Source organism: Zootoca vivipara, chromosome 3 (assembly GCF_963506605.1).
Source record: "Zootoca vivipara chromosome 3, rZooViv1.1, whole genome shotgun sequence".
In the NCBI taxonomy this organism is placed as follows: Eukaryota; Metazoa; Chordata; class Lepidosauria; order Squamata; family Lacertidae; genus Zootoca; species Zootoca vivipara.
Genome location: NC_083278.1, coordinates 3,870,800 through 3,893,856, shown reverse-complemented (window position 1 = coordinate 3,893,856; position 23,057 = coordinate 3,870,800). Strand labels below are relative to the sequence as shown.

The 23,057-nt window shown below is 44.0% G+C and overlaps 1 protein-coding gene across 7 annotated transcripts in view; it reads left to right on the top strand.

Annotated features, from left to right (window-relative positions):
* The first annotated feature begins 944 nt into the window (after positions 1-944).
* Positions 945-23,057, top strand: part of CLIC5 (chloride intracellular channel 5) — a 68,281-nt gene continuing 46,168 nt past the window's right edge. For 2 of the 7 annotated variants that reach the window (XR_009557276.1, XM_060272342.1), the window contains exon 1: positions 946-1,621. Coding sequence is in view for 5 of the 7 variants with exons in the window: in XM_060272342.1 (XP_060128325.1) it covers positions 1,163-1,621 (459 nt within the window). In the remaining 2 variants the exon portion in view is untranslated. Of the gene's footprint in view, positions 1,622-17,784; positions 23,055-23,057 lie in introns of those variants that run through there. The other 5 variants (XM_060272341.1, XM_060272343.1, XR_004692282.2 and 2 more) reach the window with 5 other exon arrangements.

Genomic DNA, 23,057 nt, shown 5'->3' with positions numbered 1-23,057 from the left:
TACACCAACTGCAGCTTCTGAGCCAGACCTTAAGGCAGCCTTGTAGAGGGAATTGTGCTGATTCAGCCATTAAATCACTAATAGTAGCCAGACACTGCCTGTTCAGGGACAGCCATATGGGGAGCCAGCTAAAGCTGGCGAAAGGCACTCAGCTGTGGTTTCCACCTGGCTTCACCAGCATAGTTTTCTCAAACTCTACCCACAGTCTGCAAGGAGGAGTGCAGTATCACAGAGAACAGTCCCAAGATCTTGGAAAAGGGAGTTGTAACCCACCAAGGCTCTGTCTTTTCAAGATTCAGGTTTAGCTTATTCACCATCACCGAGTCCACCACTATCGAGGCAAGCAAAAAGCCGCAGTCTCTCCCGACTCAGGTGTTACAGAGAAAGCTGTGTGTTATCAGAACATCTCAATTGTGATTCCATTTTCCCCCACCCCTATCATATGAATGTACCCCAATCCCAATTGTTTAGGAATGTTTGTAAGAGTCCTGGTGTTTGTCTTATGAATTCAGTTAATGCATTTTTTCTTGCACACTTGTGGAATGCCCTCCCATCAGATGTCAAGGAGATAAAGAACTATGGAACTTTTAGAAGACATCTGAAGGCAGCCCTAGTGGGTAGTTTTTAATGTTTGATGTTTTATTATGTTGTTATATGTACTGGAAGCTGCCCAGAGTGGCTGGGTATAATTATTATTATTATTATTATTATTATTTATTAGCTGAGACTGGCGTGATACTGGGACCCTACAAGAGATGACAAGAGAACATTTGCTGCTGTTGCTTTCAGTCTGCAAATGGTAAAAGTGTGTGTGTGTTTTGATAGATAAGAGATCAATCCCAACAAAGCCAGGTGAAAATAATTACATTTTATTATGAGTCCTCCCACTTTTACAAAAACCCTGGTGTAAAAATAGAACATTAAATTATTTTGAAAAGCGTGTGTAGGTACTTTGAACAGTGCAAGGGTTAAAGGGGAGCAATTCAGGAGAGTGTTGATTTAAAGCTGTCTGTAAATGATTGCTGGAAATCTGTCAGTGTAACAATGCATTCAGAAAGTATACCACAAACATTGCTTACTCTCACTGTTTATCTGTCAGGTTGCCAAGTTAGTTCCAAGTCTCAGAGATCACCAAAGCAGCTGATTTAACTAACTGCCCAGCATGGAAAATGTGGGAAATATAGAGAATGCTAGGCTCTGTGGAATTCCAAATTCAGAGGAAGGGGAACAAGTTTATGATCAAATCAGTGAAGACCTAGCAGGCCTTTCTTTTAAGGCTGTGGTAGACTGCATGGATATGAGAAGTGGAGAGAACCTGGAAGATAGCTATGTGGATTCTCTGTCATCTCATTATAGCTACAATGGGAAAGAAGAGCGAAATTCTTTTCAGAGAGAGATTTTTGCTCTGGAAGGTCAGCAACATCAGGAGGATGTTAGCCCAACACCAAGTGACAAAGGGAGCCCCTCTGCAAATAAAGCGGCTTCAACTGATCACATTCTAAAGAAGATCCAGAGCACGGACAGAAATGCTCAAAATACCATCAGATTGCCAAGCAATAATAATTCAGAAGAAAACAACAACTTTCAGAAAGAAGACCTTCAGCTTTTCCTCATCATTAAGGTAGGTGCTTTTTCCAAGTATATACACAATTATGTGAATGAGGCTAAGGATAGATTTCCCTAATGGGGGGGACAGGGGGGAGAATGTTTTTATTAGATTTGCTTGTTTCTTTGCTGTTTTGTCTGATGAAATCTTTTTGTAACTCAAAAGCTAGCTACTGCAACATTGCCCATTGCTAACTGATTTGGAGATTGGATCAACCCCTAATTTTCATGCTTGCCCTCAAAATATCAGGGTCATGTGATACAGAATATTGGTTTAGGTTTAATGCACCTGAGCAAGGGGGGGGGGACAACAACACCAGTGAGCTCTGTCCAACATCTGAAAGCCATGCACCCTGGCCTGGAGAGTCTCGGGGGTCCTGCCTTGTGAATGCTTCCTGGGAGATGCACTGTGCTCATTAGCTAACTGGCATGTTGGCAGCTCACAGTGCCACTCTAGGACAGAAAATGCATTTTTATTTTGTAGCTGTTAAGAGTGCTCTCAACACTACTGAACAGATATGACAATATTGGCAGAGCACCTAAGAGATAATAATGCAAATGCTAATTCACACCAATCATTACAGAAAATCCCTGCAAGTCCTGTGGGCCTCACCTGAGATACACTTTTAAATATTTTATCTGTAATGATTAGCAATGTTTACTTTCAAAGTTATTTTGTTTATTTAGCGTATTTATATGCTACCAAACATCCACAGATCAGAACAGGAAACAATAAAATTCCATAAAACCAAGTTCTTAAAACACAGAAACATAATTAAAGTGCAATAGAAACAACAGTTTAACTATTCTCAAATAATAGTGGCACAGTAGCTTCATATAGCTGTTAAGTAGCATTGGGGACAGAATAGATCCCTGAAGGATCCATAAATCAACTACCATGGGGGGGGGGTTCAAACAGAAGTCTCCCAGTGCTACTCTCTAGTACTAGTCTGGTGTAGTTCCCTAATAAAATAGGATAGTGAAATACACATTTTTGTTGTTTAGTCGTGTCCGACTCTTCGTGACCCCCTGGACCAGAGCATGCCAGGCACTCCTCCTGTCTTCCACTGCCTCCCGCAGTTTGGTCAAACTCATGTTCGTAGCTTCGAGAACACTGTCCAACCATCTCGTCCTCTGTCGTCCCCTTCTCCTTGTGCCCTCCATCTTTCCCAACATCAGGGTCTTTTCCAGGGAGTCTTCTCTTCTCATGAGGTGGCCAAAGTATTGGAGCCTCAGCTTCAGGATCTGCTTTCCAGTGAGCACTCAAGGCTGATTTCCTTCAGAATGGATAGGTTTGATCTTCTTGCAGTCAATGGGACTCTCAAGAGTTTCCTTCAGCACCATAATTCAATAATAATTAATTTTACAATAATAATAATAATTAATTTTACAATAATAATATTCATTTGTAATTCATTTTACAATAATAATAATAATAATAATAATAATAATAATAATAATAATAATATTTATACCCCGCCCTTCCCAGTCAAGACCAGTCTTAGGGCGGCTAACAACAAGAATTTCAAGGCAAGCATAAAAGAAACAATTCAATTAAAATGCAGATTAAATACAATGTGTACTTAATTGTTAAAATTCAATTCAATTGTTAAATTCAATTGTTAAAATTCAATTCAATTTCAATTGTTAATATTCAATTTTAAAATTAGGAATCTACAAGTGCAACCTTATTTAAATATCTGTAGGATACCCTCCTTAGGGGAGGGTAACACCGGGGTGAGACTGAGTCAGTCCAAAGGCCAAGCGGAACAGCTCTGTCTTGCAGGCCCTACAGAAAGATGACAACTCCCGCTGGGCCCTAGTCTCCTGAGAGGGAGTGTTCCATCAGGTTGGGGCTAGTACTGAGAAGGCCCTGGTCCTGGTCAAGGCCAGTCTAACCACCTTGTGACTCGGGATCTCCAGTATGTTATTATTTGTGGACCTTAATGTCCTCCGCGGGGCAAGGAGAAAACAAGCAGAAAACTCACTAGGCAATCAACATTGATGGACCTTGATATACAGACATTTGCATGCAAAGCCTATGCAGTAACTTGGCAGTAACTTCTGCTCTGTTCATTGGTGCTTACTCCCTGAATTTAAGATTGCAGCTGATGATACCAGTTGTTGAGGGTGGGGAGGATGCCCATGTGAACATCTCCCCCCACAAGATAAGCCTGGCCATTTAATGGCCAGTTTAGCTGACTTGATTTGTTACTATTGGTTCCATAATTTTAACACTGTCGTCCCCCCGCCCTTGTCCCATATCACACTAGTTTGCTTTACTAAGACTGTTTCGGAGAAAACCCACAAAGCTAACAAATAGTTTCTGAGTGTTTGTGGCATGTCTGAACTTGCAGAGAATGAACAAAGGTTTCCATGGGGTGTGTTCTAGTCACAAAATCAAGCGATTCACAAATCTATGCTTGTGGATCAGACCTTACATTTTCTCTCACCTGCTCTTTTGCATATCACCTTTTATGATGGTATGACCACTTTTAATTGTGAGCCACAAGTTTGTATATTGAGCCAGGGTAGGTATTATAAAAATTGTAAAAATTGCTTATGATTGGTTGTTTACATTAAGCTGCATGCATGTTGAGAGCATTGCAGCGCTGCCACATTGTCTTCTGCCTGGACAAGAGTTTTGCAACAGTCTTCTTCTTTGGCAATCACTTGTAGCTGAGTAAGATTGTCTTCTATGAACACGGTTTTAACATCCTTCCACAGTGGGGACATAGGTTTCTGGGCAGAAGTTGATCATGGTGAGGGTTTGCCAAACGTGGCTTCCTCTTAGCACGTTTCTCCTTTCATCCTGAGTTTGAGCATCTTCAAAGCCCATGACACCTTTGGTAAAGGCTGTTCTCCAATTGGAGAACAGGCCAGTGTTTCCCAGTTGTCAGTGTTTATACTACCTTTTTTTTAAAAAAAGAATTGCCTTGAGACAGTCTTTTACAGGCTACCTACCTGTAACTATATTTAGGATGATTTGGAGGTCACCCTCTGAGTGTGCATACACTACGTTGTCATCAGCATACTGAAGCTCTGTGATGGAAGTTATGGTAACCTTACTCTTTGCTTTCAGCCTGCTCAGATTAAAGAGCTTTCCATCTGTTTGATACATGATTTCTACCCTGATGGGGAGTTTCCCTTCGACAAAGTGTAGGATCATGGCAATGAAAAAAAAAGAGTTTGGGCAATAACACAACCCCATTTAACACCTGATCCCACTGTGAATGGTTCACTTTGAGAGCCATTGTTATCTGCAATTGTTGCTGTCATATTATCATGGAGGAGCTGAATGATGTACACAAATTTATCTGGGCAGCCAGTTTTCAGAAGGCCAGTCCACAGGGCATTACAATTTACAGTGCCAAAGGCCGTAGTCAGGTCAATAAACGCCATATACATAACCAAGGCTTGACTGTGTAATTGCTTACTTGGAAGAAACACTGAAAGTTCTGAGGAACTATGCTCATTCAGCAAAAAGTATTCTTTAAATGGTTGCTTCATTGCTTTCACTGTCATTTTGAGGTGCTATATTCTTCCTTCTCATAAAAGAGATGGCAGTAAAAGCACATAGTAGTTTGATCAGAAGCAACTAATTCCTCTGATAAGAGCAATTAATTTCACATATTCATTCCTCTGAACATTGCATTGCTGGTGTCCCTGATAGGTCCTTTTCTTTGGCTCCTTTCTCCGCTGGCTTTAAAAAAACCAGTTGAGCAGGGGGCAAAGTTTCTCTTGGGCCTCAAAAGCTGATTGGCTGTGTGCTCGATACTTGATAATAGCTAAGAATAGCAAGAGTATAAAAGCTCCAAGCACAGCAAAACAGGGAACTTATTCAGGCATTAGGCGCTCCTGCGATGACACTCACGCAAGAGGAAGCATGAGGCTTCACTTGCTGGCCTTGGTCCCGTCAGCCCATCCCCCGCTCCACCCCCCCCCACATGGTGTGTGTGTAAAGCTCTGCAGAAGGCAGCCTGCTGTGCACGTTTAGGCTTCCTGTGTGATTCTGCACCCTCCACCGTCAGGGTTCTCCACCATGTGGGGGAGTCCCTCAGTCTGCCTACTGCAGGCTTCCCTACTTCAGAGCATCCACTCCAAAGCAGGATCCGGTCAATGGGGCTGTGACAGAGGAGGCCGGCCAGTGAGCCTGGTGCTGCTGTCCACCTCGTGTGAGCGCACTTGTGTGAGCACTGAAAGGTGCTTTCTTCAAACATATTCAAACATATTGCCAGTTGCATTGTGCTTACTTCATGTCAGGACGCATCCAGGAGGGATGAGCCCACACTGGAACTGCATCCATCCCATTTTGGGCAGGCCTCAACTGTCTCCGTCTCCCAGCACTGGGGATGCCAGGGACTGTGGGGACACCTGGTCTTTGTGGAAAGCAGTGCGCTGCAGGCAACAACTTCTCAGTAGTGGCACCCGCCCTGTGGAACACCCTCCCATCGGAGGTCAAGGAGATAAACAACTACCTGACATTTAGAAAACACCAAAAGGCAGCCCTGTTTAGGGAAGTTTTTAATCTGTGATATTTTAATATATTTTGGTATTTGTTGGAAGCGGGGGAAACCCAGCCAGATGGGCGGGGTATAAATAACAACAACAACAACAACAACAACTTCTCACTGAAGGTGCCCTGAGGCACTGGACTGGCTCTGCCCCTCCAGACTGGCCAATGGACCCTCCTGGACAGGAAAGCTCTCCTGTTCCCATTGAGCTGTGATTGAGCAACAGGGCCTTCCTGTCGCCCTGCAAGTTGTTCTTCCATCCTGACTGCTGGCTTTCGGTTCCCAACCTCTGGCTGATCACGGACTGCTGCCCATGGCTCAGCCTTGACAGTTGTTTTTGTTTAGTCGTTTAATCGGGTCCGACTCTTCATGACCCCATGGACCAGAGCACGCCAGGCACTCCTGTCTTCCACTGCCTCCCGCAGTTTTGTCAAACTCATGTTGGTGGCTTCGAGAACACTGTCCAACCATCTTGTCCACTGTCATCCCCTTCTCCTTGTGCCCTCCATCTTTCCCAACATCAGGGTCTTTTCCGGGGAGTCTTTTCTCCTGAGGTGGCCAAAGTATTGGAGCCTCAGCTTCAGGATCTGTCCTTCCAGTGAGCACTCAGGGCTGATTTCCTTCAGAATGGATAGGTTTGATCTTCTTGTAGTCCATGGGACTCTCAAGAGTCTCCTCCAGCACCATAATTCAAAAGCATCAATTCTTTGGTGATCAGCCTTCTTTATGGTCCAGCTCTCACTTCCATACATCACGACTGGGAAAACCATAGCTTTAACTATGCAGACCTTTGTTGGCAAGGTGATGTCTCTGCTTTTTAAGATGTTGCCTAGGTTTGTCATTGCTTTTCTCCCAAGAAGCAGGCGTCTTTTAATTTCGTGACTGCTGTCACCATCTGCAGTGATCAAGGAGCCCAAGAAAGTAAAATCTCTCACTGCCTCCATTTCTTCCCCTTCTATTTGCCAGGAGGTGACGGGACCAGTGACCATGATCTTGGTTTTTTTGATGTTGAGCTTCAGACCATATTTTGCACTCTCCTCTTTCACCCTCATTAAAAGGTTCTTTAATTCCTCCTCACTTTCTGCCATCAAGGTTGTGTCATCAGCATATCTGAGGTTGTTGATATTTGTAGAGATTTCTCAGGAGAAAGATGAGGTGATCAGGCACTCCCATTTCTTTAAGAACTTGCCATAGTTTGCTGTCGTCGACACACTCAAATGCTCAATGAAGCAGAAGTAGATGTTTTTCTGGAACTCTCTAGCTTTCTCCATAATCCAGTGCATGCTTACAATTTGGTCTCTGGTTCCTCCGCCCCTTTGAAATCCAGCTTGCACTTCTGGGAGTTCTTGGTCTACATACTGCCTAAGCCTGCCTTGTAGAATTTTAAGCATAACCTTGCTAGCGTGTGAAATGAGTGCAATTGTGCGATAGTTGGAGCATTCTTTGGCACTGCCCTTCTTTGGGATTGGGCTGTAGACTGATCTTCTACAATCCTCTGGCCACTGCTGACTTTTCCAAACTTGCTGGCATATTGGGTGTAGCACCTTAGCAGCAGCATCTTTTAAATAGTCCAGCTGGAATATCATCACTTCCACTGGCCTTGTTATTAGCAGTGTTTTCTAAGGCTCATTTGACTTCACTCTCCAGGATGTCTGGCTCAAGGTCAGCAACCACACTACCTGGGGTATACGAGACCTCCATATATTTCTGGTATAATTCCTCTGTGTATTATTGCCACCTCTTCTTGATGTCTTCTGCTTCTGTTAGGTCCTTTCTACTGTTGTCCTTTATTATGGTAATCTTTGTACGAAATGTTCCTTTCATATCTCCAATTTTCTTGAACAGATCTCTTTTCCCCCCCATTCTGTTGTTTTCCTCTATTTCTTTGCATTGCTCGTTTAAGAAGGCCCTTTTGTCTCTCCTTGCTATTTTTTGGAATTCTGCGTTAATTTCCTGCATTTTTCACTATCTCCATCGCATTTTGCTTGCCTTCTCGCCCCTGCTATTTGTAAGGCCAGGGCAGTCTCGAACAGGTCGCGCGCCCTGGTGCTGAGGGGCAGAGATCGCTCCGGGGCCCCCGCCCTCACAGGGCGCAGCATGGTTTCCGCGCGGCAAAGCGGAACCCTGGCCCGGCACCCTGGCACACCGCGCCACCGGGGGTCTACCTAGAGCCGGCCCTGTGTAAGGCCTCATTGGACAGCCACTTTGCTTTCTTGCATTTCCTTTTCATTGGGATGGTTTTTGTTGCTGCCTCCTGTATAATGTTATGAGCCTCCATCCATAGTTCTTCAGGCACTCTGTCCACCAAATCTAAATCCTTAAACCTGTTCCTCACTTCCACTGTGTAGTCATAAGAGATTTGATTTAGATTGTGTCTTACTGGTCCAGTGGTTTTTCAATCTTTCTTCAGTTTAAGCTGGATTTTTGCTAGAAGAAGCTGATGATCTGAGTCACAGTCAGCTCCAGCTCTTGTTTTTGCTGACTGTATAGAGCTTCTCCATCTTTGGCTGCAGAGAATATAATCAATCTGATTTCAATGTTGCCCATCTGGTGATGTCCATGCGTAGATTCATCTCTTGTGTTGTTGGAAAAGAGTGTTTGTGATGACCAGCTTGTTCTCTTGACAGAACTCTATTAGCCTTTGCCCTGCTTCATTTTGAACTCCAAGGCCAAACTTGCCAGTTGTTCCTTTTATCTCTTGATCCCCTACTTTAGCATTCCAATCCCCTATAATGAGAAGAACATCCTTCTTTGGTGTCATTTCTAGAAGGTGTTGTAGGTCTTCATAGAATTGGTCAATTTCACTTTCTTCAGCACCGGTAGTTGGTGCATAAACCTGGATTACTGTGATGTTAAAAGGTCTGCCTTGGATTCGTATCGAGATCATAGAATCATAGAGTTGGAAGAGACCACAAGGGCCATCCAGTCCAACCCCCTGCCAAGCAGGAAACACCATCAAAGCATTCCTGACAGATGGCTGTCAAGCCTCTGCTTAAAGACCTCCAAAGAAGGAGACTCCACCACACTCCTTGGCAGCAAATTCCACTGCCGAACAGCTCTTACTGTCAGGAAGTTCTTCCTAATGTTTAGGTGGAATTTTCTTTCTTGTAGTTTGAATCCGTTGCTCCGTGTCCGCTTCTCTGGAGCAGCAGAAAACAACCTTTCTCCCTCCTTTATATGACATCCTTTTATATATTTGAACATGGTTATCATATCACCCCTTAACCTTCTCTTCTCCAGGCTAAACATACCCAGCTCCCTAAGCCGTTCCTCATAAGGCATCGTTTCCAGGCCTTTGACCATTTTGGTTGCCCTCTTCTGGACACGTTCCAGCTTATCAGTATCCTTCTTGAACTGTGGTGCCCAGAACTGGACACAATACTCCAGGTGAGGTCTGACCAGAGCAGAATACAGTGGTACTATTACTTCCCTTGATCTAGATGCTATACTCCTATTGATGCAGCCCAGAATTGCATTGGCTTTTTTAGCTGCTGCATCACACTGCTGACTCATGTCAAGTTTGTGGTCAACCAAAACTCCTAGATCCTTTTCACATGTACTGCTCTCAAGCCAGGTGTCTCCCATCCTGTATTTGTGCCTTTCATTTTTTTTGCCCAAGTGTAGTACTTTACATTTCTCCTTGTTAAAATTCATCTTGTTTGCTTTGGCCCAGTTGTCTAATCTGTTAAGGTCATTCTGAAGTGTGATCCTGTCCTCTGGGGTGTTAGCCACCCCTCCCAACTTGGTGTCATCTGCAAACTTGCTCAGGATTCCCTCAAGCCCATCATCCAAGTCATTGATAAAGATGTTGAACAAGACTGGGCCCAAGACAGAACCCTGTGGCACCCCACTAGTCACTACTCTCCAGGATGAGGAGGAGCCATTGATGAGCACCCTTTGGGTTCGGTCAGTAATCCAGCTACAAATCCACTGAATGGTAGCATTGTCTAGCCCACATTTTACCAGCTTCTTTACAAGAATATCATGGGGCACCTTGTCAAAGGCCTTGCTGAAATCAAGATAGGCTACATCCACAGCGTTCCCTTCATCTACCAGGCTTGTAATTCTGTCAAAAAATGAGATCAGATTAGTCTGACATGACTTATTTTTCAGGAACCCATGCTGACTTTTAGTGATCACAGAGTTTCTTTCTAGGTGCTCACAGACTGTTTGCTTAATGATCTGCTCTAGAATCTTTCCTGGTATTGATGTCAGGCTGACTGGGCGGTAATTGTTTGGGTCCTCTCTTTTCCCCTTTTTGAAAATAGGGACAACATTTGCCCTCCTCCAGTCTGCTGGAACTTCGCCTGTTCTCCAGGAATTTTCAAAGATTATTGCCAGTGGTTCTGAAATCACCTCTGCCAGTTCTTTTAATACTCTTGGATGTAGTTCATCTGGCCCTGGAGACTTGAATACATCTAAACTAGCCAAGTATTCTTGTACTACCTCCTTACTTATTCTGAGCTGTGTTTCCCCTGCTGAATCATCTGCTCCATATTCTTCAGGTCGGGCGTTGTTTTCTTTCTTGGAGAAGACTGAGGCAAAGAAGGCATTGAGGAGTTCTGCCCTTTCTCTGTCCCCTGTTTGCATTTCACCATCTTCTCCTCTGAGTGACCCCACTGTTTCCTTGTTTTTCCTTTTGCTACGGACATACCCATAAAAGCCCTTTTTGTTGCTTTTAACCTCTCTGGCGAGCCGGAGTTCATTCTGTGCTTTAGCTTTTCTGACTTTGTCTCTACACGTGCTGGCTATATGTTTGAATTCCTCTCTGGAGATTTCCCCCCTTTTCCATTTTTTGTACATATCCCTTTTAAATCTTAACTCAGTCAAAAGTTCTTTAGATAGCCAGCCTGGCTTCTTTAGGCACCTTCCATGTTTCCGTCTCATTGGTATTGCCTGAAGTTGTGCTTTTAATATCTCCCTTTTAACAAACTCCCAACCATCATGAACTCCCTTCCCTTTTAGTATTACTGTCCATGGGATTTCACCCAGCGTTTCCCTAAGTTTTCTGAAGTCGGCTTTCTTAAAGTCTAGAATTTGGACCTTAGTATGCTTGGTTGCTCCTTTCCGCTGGATAATAAACTCCAGAAGAGCATGGTCACTCCCACCTAATGATCCTGCCACTTCTACCCCACTAACCAAGTCATCACTATTGGTTAGGACCAGATCTAAAATGGCTGATCCTCTTGTTGCTTCTCCCACTTTCTGGACAATGAAGTTGTCTGCAAGGCCAGTGAGGAATCTGTTCGACCTTATGCTCTTGGCTGAGTTTGACATCCAACAAATATCAGGATAGTTGAAATCCCCCATTACTACTATTTCACTTCCTTTGGAATGCTTGGCCATCTGTTCCAGGAAGGCATCATCTGTGTCCTCAGTTTGGCTTGGGGATCTATAGTAAACTCCCACAATGAGATCACTGGTGTTTTTCTCTCCCTTAATTTTGACCCAGATACTCTCAATTTGGCTTTGAAGTTTTAAATCCTGGATCTCTTCACAGGTATACATATCCCTAACATATAAAGCTACTCCTCCTCCTTTCCTGTTTGGTCTATTTCTCTTAAATAGATTGTATCCCTCTATTACTACATTCCAGTCATGAGACTCATCCCACCAGGTTTCAGTGATGCCTATTATGTCATATTTAGATTGTCAGGTCCATCATTCTGTCATTTTTGAGATTGCATCCCATTACAGCTTTTGCCACTCTTTTGTTGACTATGAGGGCCACTCCATTTCTTCTACGGGATTCTTGCCCACAGTAGTAGATATGATGGTTGTCCGAACTGAATTCACCCATTCCCTTCCATTTTAGTTCACTGATGCCCAGGATGTCAATATTTATTCTTGCCATCTCATTTTTGACCACATCCAGCTTACCAAGGTTCATGGTTCTTACATTCCAGGTTCCTATGCAATATTTTTCTTTACAGCATTGGACTTTCCTTTCGCATCCAGGCATATCCGCAACTGAGCAACCTTTCGGCTTTGGCCCAGCCGCTTCATCAGCTCTGAATCTACTTGTATTCGTCCTCCGCTCTTCCTCAGTAGCATGTTGGACACCTTCCATCCTGAGGGGCTCATCTCCCAACGTCATAACTTTTATATGCCTGTTGTCTTTGTCCATTGAGTTTTCTTGGCAGAGATGCTGGAGTGGATTGGCAGTTCCTGCTCCAGGTGGATCACATTTAGTCAAAACTCTCCACTATGACCTGTCCATCTTGGGTGGCCCTGCATAGCATAGCTCATAGCTTTTCTGAGTTATTCAAGCCCCTTCGCCACGACAAGGCAGTGATCCATGAACAGGCATATGTCAAGAATGCTTTGATGGTGTTTCCTGCTTGGCAGGCCCTTGTGGTCTCTTCCAGCTCTATGATTCTGTGATTCTATGATCCATCCTTGACAGTAGAAACCTGTTATTCCTGTCTGAAGCTACCGTAAAGAGCTCTGCACTAACTGGCCTGTGTCTTTCCCATGCATGTCACTCGCTTCCTGAGAACAAATGACTGTGCTGACTCCCAGAGAGGAACTTGTAGTGTCCAAACCTTCAGTTCACGTTTAAGCTCTCTCCTCCTTTTTTTTTTTTAAAAAAAAGCAATTTATTAAATTTTTCAAATAAACACATTAAACAATAACAAAACATTCAACAACAAACACAACACACACAAATTTTCTCTTTTTAACATCTATTCACCTATCTTAAATTCCCAATGCTCTGCCGAGCTTGACTTCCCTCCTTCCTCTCATTTGGTTTTCTTATCAACTCTTATCTCGCAGTTCCTTTACTCCCTCTACTTAAAGTCATTTCATAGGATTTGTTTCAATCCTGCAAGTGTTTTCAAACTTCTACAGTTCTTCTCCATATAGTCCACAAATTTACTCCAGTCCTTTTGGAACTTTGACTTTCCCTGGTTTCGGATCCTGCTAGTCAGTCTTGCTAATTCCACATAGTCTATCATTTTCGTCTGCCACTCTTCGATCGTTGGTAACTCCTGGGTTTTCCATTTTTGGGCTGACAAAGTCCTTGCCGCGGTTGTCGCATAGATAAATAATACTTGATCTCCTTTTAAAATCTCTTGTCCTATATGACCCAATAAAAAAGCCTCCGTTTTTTTGGGAAAAGTATATTTAAAAATCTTTTTCAGTTCATTATATATCATTTCCCAAAATCTTTTAATTTTTTCGCATGTCCACCACATATGATAAAATTCACCATCTTTCTCTTTACATTTAAGCTCTCTACTCCTTTACATTTAAGCTCTCTTATCATGGCTACAGTTGATGGGACCTTCACCGCAATCCTAGGGTCAAACTACATACTAAGCCAAACCTTGACTTAGCTGCTGCACCTAAAAGGCTCTGTGAGGAGCAGAGTGCCTGCCGTCTCCTCTTCCTTTGGAGCCAACATGTTCATGAGTTATTGTTAAGCCATGATTTGGACATGCAAACATGGCCACAGTCCCTTACAATTGCTACAACAGTCAGAAAAACCATTAAGTGGTCCACCAAGATCCTCAATGGGTTTCAAGTGGTCCACATGGGGGTTGGAGTTAGGGACCACAGTTTCAGACTGCTTTAAAATGATCTGTGAGAAAAGGACTAATTAGACTGGCAAAGTTTGTGGAAACTTTAGCACAAAAGTATCAAGGTGTGGCATTAAAAATGAATAAGGGCAGCAGATCCCGAAGGAGAGCAAGAGAGTGATATTTCTCACTAGGTCAGCAGTCAGGATATTATTCATTTATGGAAGGTATGCAGTACTGCCAGCACAATACTAGTCAAACCATTGAGCTCGTCATGCTCACTGAGCATGCTCAGTCCTTACTGGTCTGTCAGGGCTTTCTCTGCTGTGCTTCTGCAAACACCCCAGTTCTCCAAAGGCTACTGGTCTCTCTTCTTCTGTATGGTTGATTCTATTTTGGCCACCAGAGGATCCATACTTGGTCAATGAGTCCTCTTTTAGTATATAGGACCCTGCACACTGGTTCTTCTCACCCTATTGGATCTGTGCTGGAGGGAATTGTGAAAGAAGCAGGAGATTTCCATTTCTGATCTGCATGGATGTCGATGGTCATGTGATGCTTGCGCGGACTGGGATAGGCACAAGGCAGGAACTTCAATGTAGCAGGTGTACATAAGAGAATGCAATGGGGCTTCTGACCCAAGATTGTCAGGTCCATCAGCCAGATCTCTAGTGCTATGCAGATTAGTGCAGCTGCGTGTCATGGAACTGATTGCCTAGTGGGGTAGCTTCTCTTTGTCAACGGCAGTCAGTGCTCGATAGAGGATAAGACTGGCCATTGGTTTGGCACTATATGCCAGGCATCCTGACGGGTGCAGATTTCTTCTGTGCTTTGAGTACCAGCCCTTAACCTGCGGGGTTTCAGAAGGAGAAAAGGAACTCAGGCGTGGAAATGTACTTCTGTGCCCAAACCATTTTTAACTAGGGGCTCAGCCAGACTTCCTTTTGCACACATCTTCCAAAAAAAGCTCTGTATTTCTACCCTTAACATCCAGTTTTCTAAGTGGATCTTTCCTGGCGGGTGTTGGGGGGGGGCATTCAGTCATGTGAGCATTCAATCCAAAATAACTCATCCCTGTTGCAGGTAAACCTCCAGGCCATATTATATGAAAGATTTGCAAAGTTTGTCATCAGGTTTCTTTTCCTTTGCATTCATTGAGTTTTTTTGGCCACTGGTATAAAGCAGCAAAATAGTGCCCCCTGGAAGCTGTAACAGGAAACAGCAGGAGTGAAATGAAGACTTGCTGCAGTGCTATTTAAGTGCATGTGTATACAGTTAGGTTCTAAAAAATCACATTACAGTAGTAGGTTTGCCAATACATGAACTACAATCTTGTGGCTTCTATATATCATAGAATCATAGAATTGTAGAGTTGGAAGGAACCCCCAGGGTCATCCAGTCCAACCCCCTGCAATGCAGGAATCTCAGCTATCCATGACAGATGGCCATCCAACCTCTGCTTAAATATTTCCAAGGAAGGAGAGTCCACCCCACCACCTCCCAAGAGAGTCAGTTCCACTGTCAAACAGCTCTTACTGTCAGAAAGTTCCTCCTGATGTTTAGTTGCAACCTCCTTTCTTATAACTTGCTGCCATTGCTTTGAGTCCTGCCCTCCAGAGCAGGAGAAGAGAAGCATGCTCCCTCTTCCATGTGACAGCCCTTCAGATACTTGAAGATGGCTCTCATATCTCCTCTCAGTCTCCTCTTTTCCAGGCCAAGCATACCCAGCTCCTTCAATCGTTCCTCATAAGGCCTCTTATGTGCTGAGATTCACATGAGCAGGCGCTCTGTCCACACAGGCAGAGTGTTTTTCTCCTTCATAGTAGAGAATGGAGAGCCCTTGCATATATTAGGAGGTCTGTATGTGCAGGGCCGTCTTAAGCATGCCTGGTGCCCTGGCGCCGTGGTGCGACGGATCCCTCCAGCGCCCCCGCCCCGCCCCATTTCCCAGCGCGGCGGGCGGGCGCTGGCCACAGCTGCACTACGCCACCCAGCCTGCCGTAGGGGCGGCCCTGGGCCAGGGGGCGCTGCCCGCCCCCTGTTGTGACGCCCCTGCAGGCAGCGGAGACGGCCCCAGGCCCACGTGCCTCCGGAGAGCGGCCTGAAGCTGCTGAACAGTGGAGGCGCGCCTGGGGCAGCCTCAGCCGCGCCTCTCAGCGGGCGCAGCGGCACCCCTGGTGGCCTGGCACCCTGGCGCCCTGCGCCACCAGGGGTGGGCCTAGAGCCGGCCCTGTGTGTGTGCCCCAAGTTACAAGGAGAAGTAGGGAACACTCCATATTTGCTAGGCAGCTTTTGCTGCTAACAAGGCATTTACAGACAAACTTGCTTCTGAGCGGCTACCCAGAGCTTGAGAGATAAGATTCCCCCCCTTCTTTCCTTTTGTTGAAAATGGGCAGGCTTCATCCTCTCAGAAGGGGTGACTGTTTGTGTGAATTGCATCCAAATTCTGCCAATAAATAAATAAATAAAATCAAAACTTTATATAGACTTTTGTTTTACTTAAAAAAAACAAACTTTAAAGGTGCCCTGCTCCTGAACAATTGGATAGGTTTAATCCATTCTGAAGGGGCTTCTGTGTGAGTATTTCATGCACTTTGGCCCCAAAGGGGAAAGCCTCCTTTAGCATCTCCATTATGATGAATGGGTAACGCTGAGGCTTGTATTACATAGAACGGCTTGGAAGCAGAGAGCGGTGACTTTCTAAAGAAAGATTTATTTATTTATTAATGTGCAAATACAATGTGAATTGGTGCTCACTTCAGCATATACAGGACTTTAGGTAGTAGTTACGCAACTGCTGAAAAGCTTTCATAGTTTTCTTTACAATACAGCAAGCACTAAGTGGAGCTGGCCATTTAATCTGGTTTCCCCATAGTGACCATTACATGATAACCAGCCTTTGGCCTTGTTTTTAACAATTTGCCAAGTGCTTCTTTTACTGCAGCTTTCCTACCTGTTCTCTTTACCGTGTGAGCAGATATTATAGCTGACCAGGCTCCCTCCACGTCTGTCTGCTCCCTTGCTGAGTTGCTGCTTGGTGAATGGGCTCCAGGAAGGAAGGGGTCCGCGTGGCCCTGCCAGGGCCCCCTGCCAACCCTGGGGCCACTCTTTGCTGTGGGTGCCTCTTCAGCTGCTCTCCCCAAGCAAATGAGCAGGGAGAAGCAGCAGTCGCCTCGCCTGCCTTTCCCTCTTCACGGGGCAATGGAGAAGAGATGCTGATTGGCTCCATGCAGCTTGAAGGTATCACCCTTTGTATAGAACCCCCAAGGTAAACGTTGTTCTTCTTTTTTAAAATAATAATAATTTTGTTGTGCAGTCATGTGCTTTATGCTTGGCCTTGCGCTCACCTTATCAAAAGTCTTTGCTGTGAAGTCGTACTTAGCTCAGGCCTATGAAACATGATCATACCTTAAAGATGAGGTACAATGAAGTTTTCTTCCACAGAATGTGATTATTCCATTTCTTGAGCAGCCTTCCTGTTTTATTAATGTGGTGACATGATCATATTCTGCTGTATACTTCATAAGGGCAAATGACGAAGCCCTTGCGGAGCTGAGTTTATATTCATTTATATTGTGTCATCTGAAACCTGGATTGGTATAATCACTAACTGGCTTTCCTCACCAGCCTTTTCTGATGCAATAAGATGAGCATGTACTACTAATATTTGTTTCTTAGTAGATTATCAAAAGAAAAATCGGTCACCAATAAGACAGATGTGACCAAAGTTTCATGTCTTTGACCCTTGTCCATCTTGGCTGCTTAATGAGTAACTCACAGGGTTATTGTTGCAATTTTTAATGTCTTAACTTATTTTACTCTAGCTGCCCCTGTTGTTTAGTCGTTTAGTCATGTCCGACTCTTCGTGACCCCATGGACCAGAGCACGCCAGGCACTCCTGTCTTCCACTGCCTCCCGCAATTTGGTCAAACTCATGTTGGTAGCTTCGAGAACACTGTCCAACCATCTCGTCCTCTGTCATCCCCTTCTCCTAGTGCCTTCAATCTTTCCCAACATCAGGGTCTTTTCCAGGGAGTCTTCTCTTCTCATGAGGTGGCCAAAGTATTGGAGCCTCAGCTTCACGATCTGTCCTTCCAGTGAGCACTCAGGGCTGATTTCCTTCAGAATGGATAGGTTTGATCTTCTTGCAGTCCATGGGACTCTCAAGAGTCTCCTCCAGCACCATAATTCAAAAGCATCAATTCTTCGGCGATCAGCCTTCTTTATGGTCCAGCTCTCACTTCCATACATCACTACTGGGAAAACCATAGCTTTAACTATACGGACATTTGTCGGCAAGGTGATGTCTCTGCTTTTTAAGATGCTGTCTAGGTTTGTCATTGCTTTTCTCCCAAGAAGCAGGCGTCTTTTAATTTTGTGACTGCTGTCACCATCTGGACAGAGACAACAGGCATATAAAAGCTGCCCCTAGGCTTGTGTTTTAAGGGTTTGTTTTAAGGGTTAACTGTATCTTGCTAATGCTTTTAGGAATGGCAGCATTACTTTTTTATTTATTACATTATTTGGTTTTATTATTATATTCTATGCTGCTCTTCAGTAGAAGAGTTGGATACAGCAAACCTTGGTTGTTGAACGTAAGCCATTCCAGAAGCCCATTCGGCTTCCAAAACATTTGACAACTGAGGTGCAGCTTCCAATTGGTTGCAAGAGCTTCCTGCACTCTAGCAGAATCTGTGTCGGGTGTTCAGCTTCCACAAAATGTTCAAAAACCAGAGCATTTACTTCTGGGTTTTCGGCGTTTGAGAGCCGAAACATTTGAAAATGGAGCAGTTCAGGAACTGAGGTTTGACTGTATAAATAAACTATTGCTCTTAAGTTTAACTGACATTTAAGTGATTCATGGATGTAATTTGACAGCACTTGGGCTATCTTCATAGACAGGTCAGCGCTGTCTAAGGAGTGTCTTGTACATCACTAGGGAGTAGGGATAGCAACAATGGGACAAAACAGCTAAGATTTGGATGTTCGTTCCAATTAAGAGTTGTCATCAGACGTCATTCATTCAAAGCAATTTTACCTTATTATTCAGCCAGAAGTTCTCCCAGAGTGGTTTACAGATTAATAAAACCAACACACCTGAAAGCACCTGAAGCAAAAATGCTAACATAAATCAGGAAGTTCCTACTCAGACTATTTGAGTTTTTTGATGTAAGCCAAAAGAGTTTCAACAAGGTTAGGAATATTTCTTACCGGTAGTAGGGGTCTGCATAGCTCTAGTTAAAATGGATTTCAGTTTGACAAGGGAAGTGGGCAATACAAATAAAGGTTATTATAAAGCATCCATATATAAATATTTAGAATATATACAAATAAACAGCCATGTAAAAATATGTAATGAGGATTTTCATTGGACTTTCTTCCCACTAAATAGTGCCATTCACCACTCTAAGAGATACTATTGATAAAAACTCTTATTGGCAAAATTCAGAAAAACTTCCATTCCAGACCTCATCCAATGCACAAAACTGAACAGACAAACACTGTTAAATTCCTTGGAAGTAAACAGAATATATGTGTAAACATAGTTATGATTATTATTATTAATAATAATAATTTATTTTTACGGCCGTAGACGAGCTTGTGAAACACAAATGGAACTACAATCCCCAAAGCAAAACAAACATTTTAAACAATATACAACAATGGATTTTAAGTTTAAAATGTGGTAGGCATATAAACACATAAAAACTTTAAGATATACTACCATAGAGAAATGACCCAGAGTCGCCCTTGGATCCGAGTTTGGGAATTTTCTTAAGAAACTAGTTTGAATCGGGGGATGATCTGCGCCTACAAATCTGTGTGCAGAATCTGGCGACCGTCTGGGTCGTCTTGTGATCTTTGCCAGCAGGAGAAGATTGAATTTTTGCTTTACCGGGAGTTCAACAAGCCTTACCAGCAGGGGGTCAATGGTTTCTCTACGTGCCTCATTGTAAAAGAGACATCTAAAAAATAGGTGTTTGGAGCTTCCTATATCCCCCCAATGGGCAGGTGCAAAGTCTCTGGGCATATGGGACTTTTTTAAAGGATCCTTCCAAGACCGACAAGGGCAGAGCCGAGCTTCTGGCAAGTGTAAAAGCCCTTCTTGCATTTTTGGATACGAGAAAAAAGAGACATGCTGCTAGTGCAGCTCTACTGTATATCTCTATTTTCTAAAATTTTGTAGTCAGGACACCTTAAGTTAATATGTGGTGTTAAGTATAACTTGAAAGTAAGTTTTTAATATTTTGTATTCATTTATACAATTATTTATGTGCTCTTTTGGGGTGCATAGCCCTCCCAAGGCAACTCACAATATTGTAAAAACACAATGAATACAATAATCTTAAATAACCAAAACTAACAAAAGCAGCAACATCGACAGGGCCAGTTAAAACAATTAACAGCGCCTATTAGACCAAGTAAGCAGATCTGGTTTGCCAGAAGTGGCTTAGTCATGCTGGCCACATGACCACGTACGCTGTACGCTGGCTCCCTCGGCCAGTAAAGTGAGATGAGCGCTGCAACCCAACCCCAGAGTTGTCCGCGACTGGACCTAATGGTCAGGGGTCAGTCTGCAACATAGCGCTGTAGGAAAAGCTGCGCTTAAGAAAAGGTGTTGGTTTTTTAAGGTGGGGTTAGAGGCCAGACCCACCTCTGAGAAGAAAGCCTGGCATACTCAAGCTCTGTTGAATCAGGTGGGATTTTCTTCCAAGTTAATTGTGGCATGAATGGTATTCTTCTAAATACTTCTAAATACGTTATCTTACAGAGAGGTCTTCCCAAAACAAAGTGATGCCCTGCAGGAGCATTTTGTTCCCCACACTTTGATTACTGGGATTTTGTTGTTGTTGTTAGAAGCAATGGCAGTGAAACATAGTTCAGATTTGTTCAGCCGAGCTCTGCGTTGACATACACGGAGCAGGTGACAGAGAAGGTCGGGGTGGCTGGAAGAGCACCTTGTGTTGATCAGAACAAGCTCACTGACGGGACTTCTAGTCAGAATAGTTCTCATTCAGCATGTTTGAACTTTGCACTTGACTACGGTCTCTGGCCCTGATCCCTCTTCCATTTGCGTGGACAGGCAGAGCCCCCCCCCCCAAATCCCAAGCGACCCCTGAATGGAATAATGACTCAGACAACGTGTTATGGGATTAAAATTGGCCACAACTTTATTAAGATTCAAGTGTAGGAAGACCTTGGTTCAGGCATTGGGCGTTATCCTTCCCCAGTCCTCAGCTGGGGATCTGGGGGACTTCAGGGTTATCCAGAATGTCTGGGGGTTGGGCTAGCTCTGGAGAACATATGTTCAAGCAGACAGAGCTTGCCCCTGTTCACTGCTGCTGGAGGGGGAAAGCAATGACAGCCATTCAGTGTATGGTCAATGCTTCCCCCAAGACCCCTTTAATGGGTGGAACCCTGATCTTGACACCGCAAGGAAGATAGCCAAGGCCTAAAGCTGCCAAAGTTGTGATGTATTGTTACGGGAAAGGTAAAACCTGCCAATGCAGGAAAATTCCTTTCCAGCCCTTCAACAGCAACCCTGACGTAGCAGCTCCCGTGTACCTGAGGAAAAAGGGGTTAACCTGCAAAGAAAACTTCAATTAAGGTGCCGAGGGTGGGAGAAGCTCTGGAGCCAACTGCTGCTTGCAGGTAAGATTCAAATCCTATTGTGAGTGCTAGAAAGTCCCTCCCCCTTACCTGGCCAGTCCCCTGGCAACACCTTTCCAGGCAGGACTGGATGATTGGCTGGGGTAGGCGGAGACCCCAGGTCTCCAGCCTGGAGAGGTAGTGGCCAGATCCGAACTACCAGGTAGCCACTGTGTGGTCCAGGGGGCTGCATGCGACCACGCAAAAATTGCCCCCCGTTTAATATGGGGAGCGGTCATTTCTTGCTGCCTATCCACATGGCTTTCCAGTTGTTGAGGAAGAGGTCTAAAAGCGTGGCCTGGAAGCTCTGCTGTGACTTCAAACCTGAGGGAGGAGGCAGAATTTAACCAGCGTGGTGCCATTATTCACCTTCATGGTATTGTAACTCTTTGAAGGAAGACTGTGTGAGACGGGGATCATAGATCCACAGGACTGCAGCATTGGAAGGGAACATGAGGGTCATCTAGTCTAACCCCCCGCAATTCAGGAATTTTCCAGCCAACGTAGGGATCAAACAGACAACCCTGAGATTAAGAGTCTCAAACTATATTTTTCATATGTATACACCTAGAGGACTGCAGGTCATCCACCCCTGCTTTAAATGAATGGGAATAGCCAATTTATACATTTCAGTTGTTTTTCTGTAAAAATGCAGAACACAGGATGAAGTAAAAACAGTATAGGGAAAAAATATAGCTGAAATGTAATACCTAAAAAAGACGGATTATGCTGTTATTGCTAAATAAAGTTCAACTAGTAATATGCAATATAAATGGCTTGCAGCCTCTTAGCACCATCGCTCGAGAATTCTAAGAAATCAATATATCAGTGCAGTTTTGAAAGCTTTCGGTCTCAAAACGTAAGACAAAAAACTGCAGGAAGATTCCTTGTCCACCTTCTCACTCCCCAATCCACTGTTGTATGCCACTTCACACACACATTCTATATTCCCCAAATGGTCTCTTCTTCCCTGCTGCATTTTATTTTATGCATATCTCACATTACTCTATGGGTTTGCAGAGAACCTCTCTGTCGCCTGCCTCTGAATATGAGAATGAATGAAAGGCAGGGAATGACATGTTTTGTTTTCAGCTCTATGAGCCGCAGGAAGCTTGAGGTGCACATCTTCTTTAGGTCCCCTTCAAATGTGTGTAATGGAAATAATATGCTTTGGAAGATAACATTGAGATTTAAGGAAACACTCTGATATCATTTTGTAAAAGCTGTGACTGGAGAGCTGTGGCAGAGGGAAACACATGGGGGATGGAGTTCCATATAATGCTGAAAAGAAACTATTTGTCCTGAGGTACCAATAGCTCTCTGCTCTCCTGTGAGCTAACTCCACCCTCTTCTCTGGCACGGGGCTATTTTGGGCTGGCTGTGTGAGCCAGAGCTCTGACAGATGAGCTCCATTCTGAAACACAACGCAGCACAGTTAGCACTTGTTGCTCCTGTGAACCATTACAAACAGCAGCAGAGTCTTCTGATAAGTCCTCTCCCAGTAGGAAATTTATTTTCTCTGCTAATAGAAGTTTCAAAAACAGCAAAGAGATGGTTTAGAGGAGGGGAAGAAAGCATTGCAAGCCTTCTCTTTTTTTCCATATTATAAAAGGAAGCATAGCTGTTGTGGAGCTGGAACCTTTTGTTGCTTTGCGGTGTAAGCAGAACACCTCCTAGCTGGGGGGGGGGGGAGTAAAAAATGACAGACTCATCTCCTGCAAATGGAGAAGGAAAGGACCCTGAAATCGAGCTCTTTGTAAAGGTA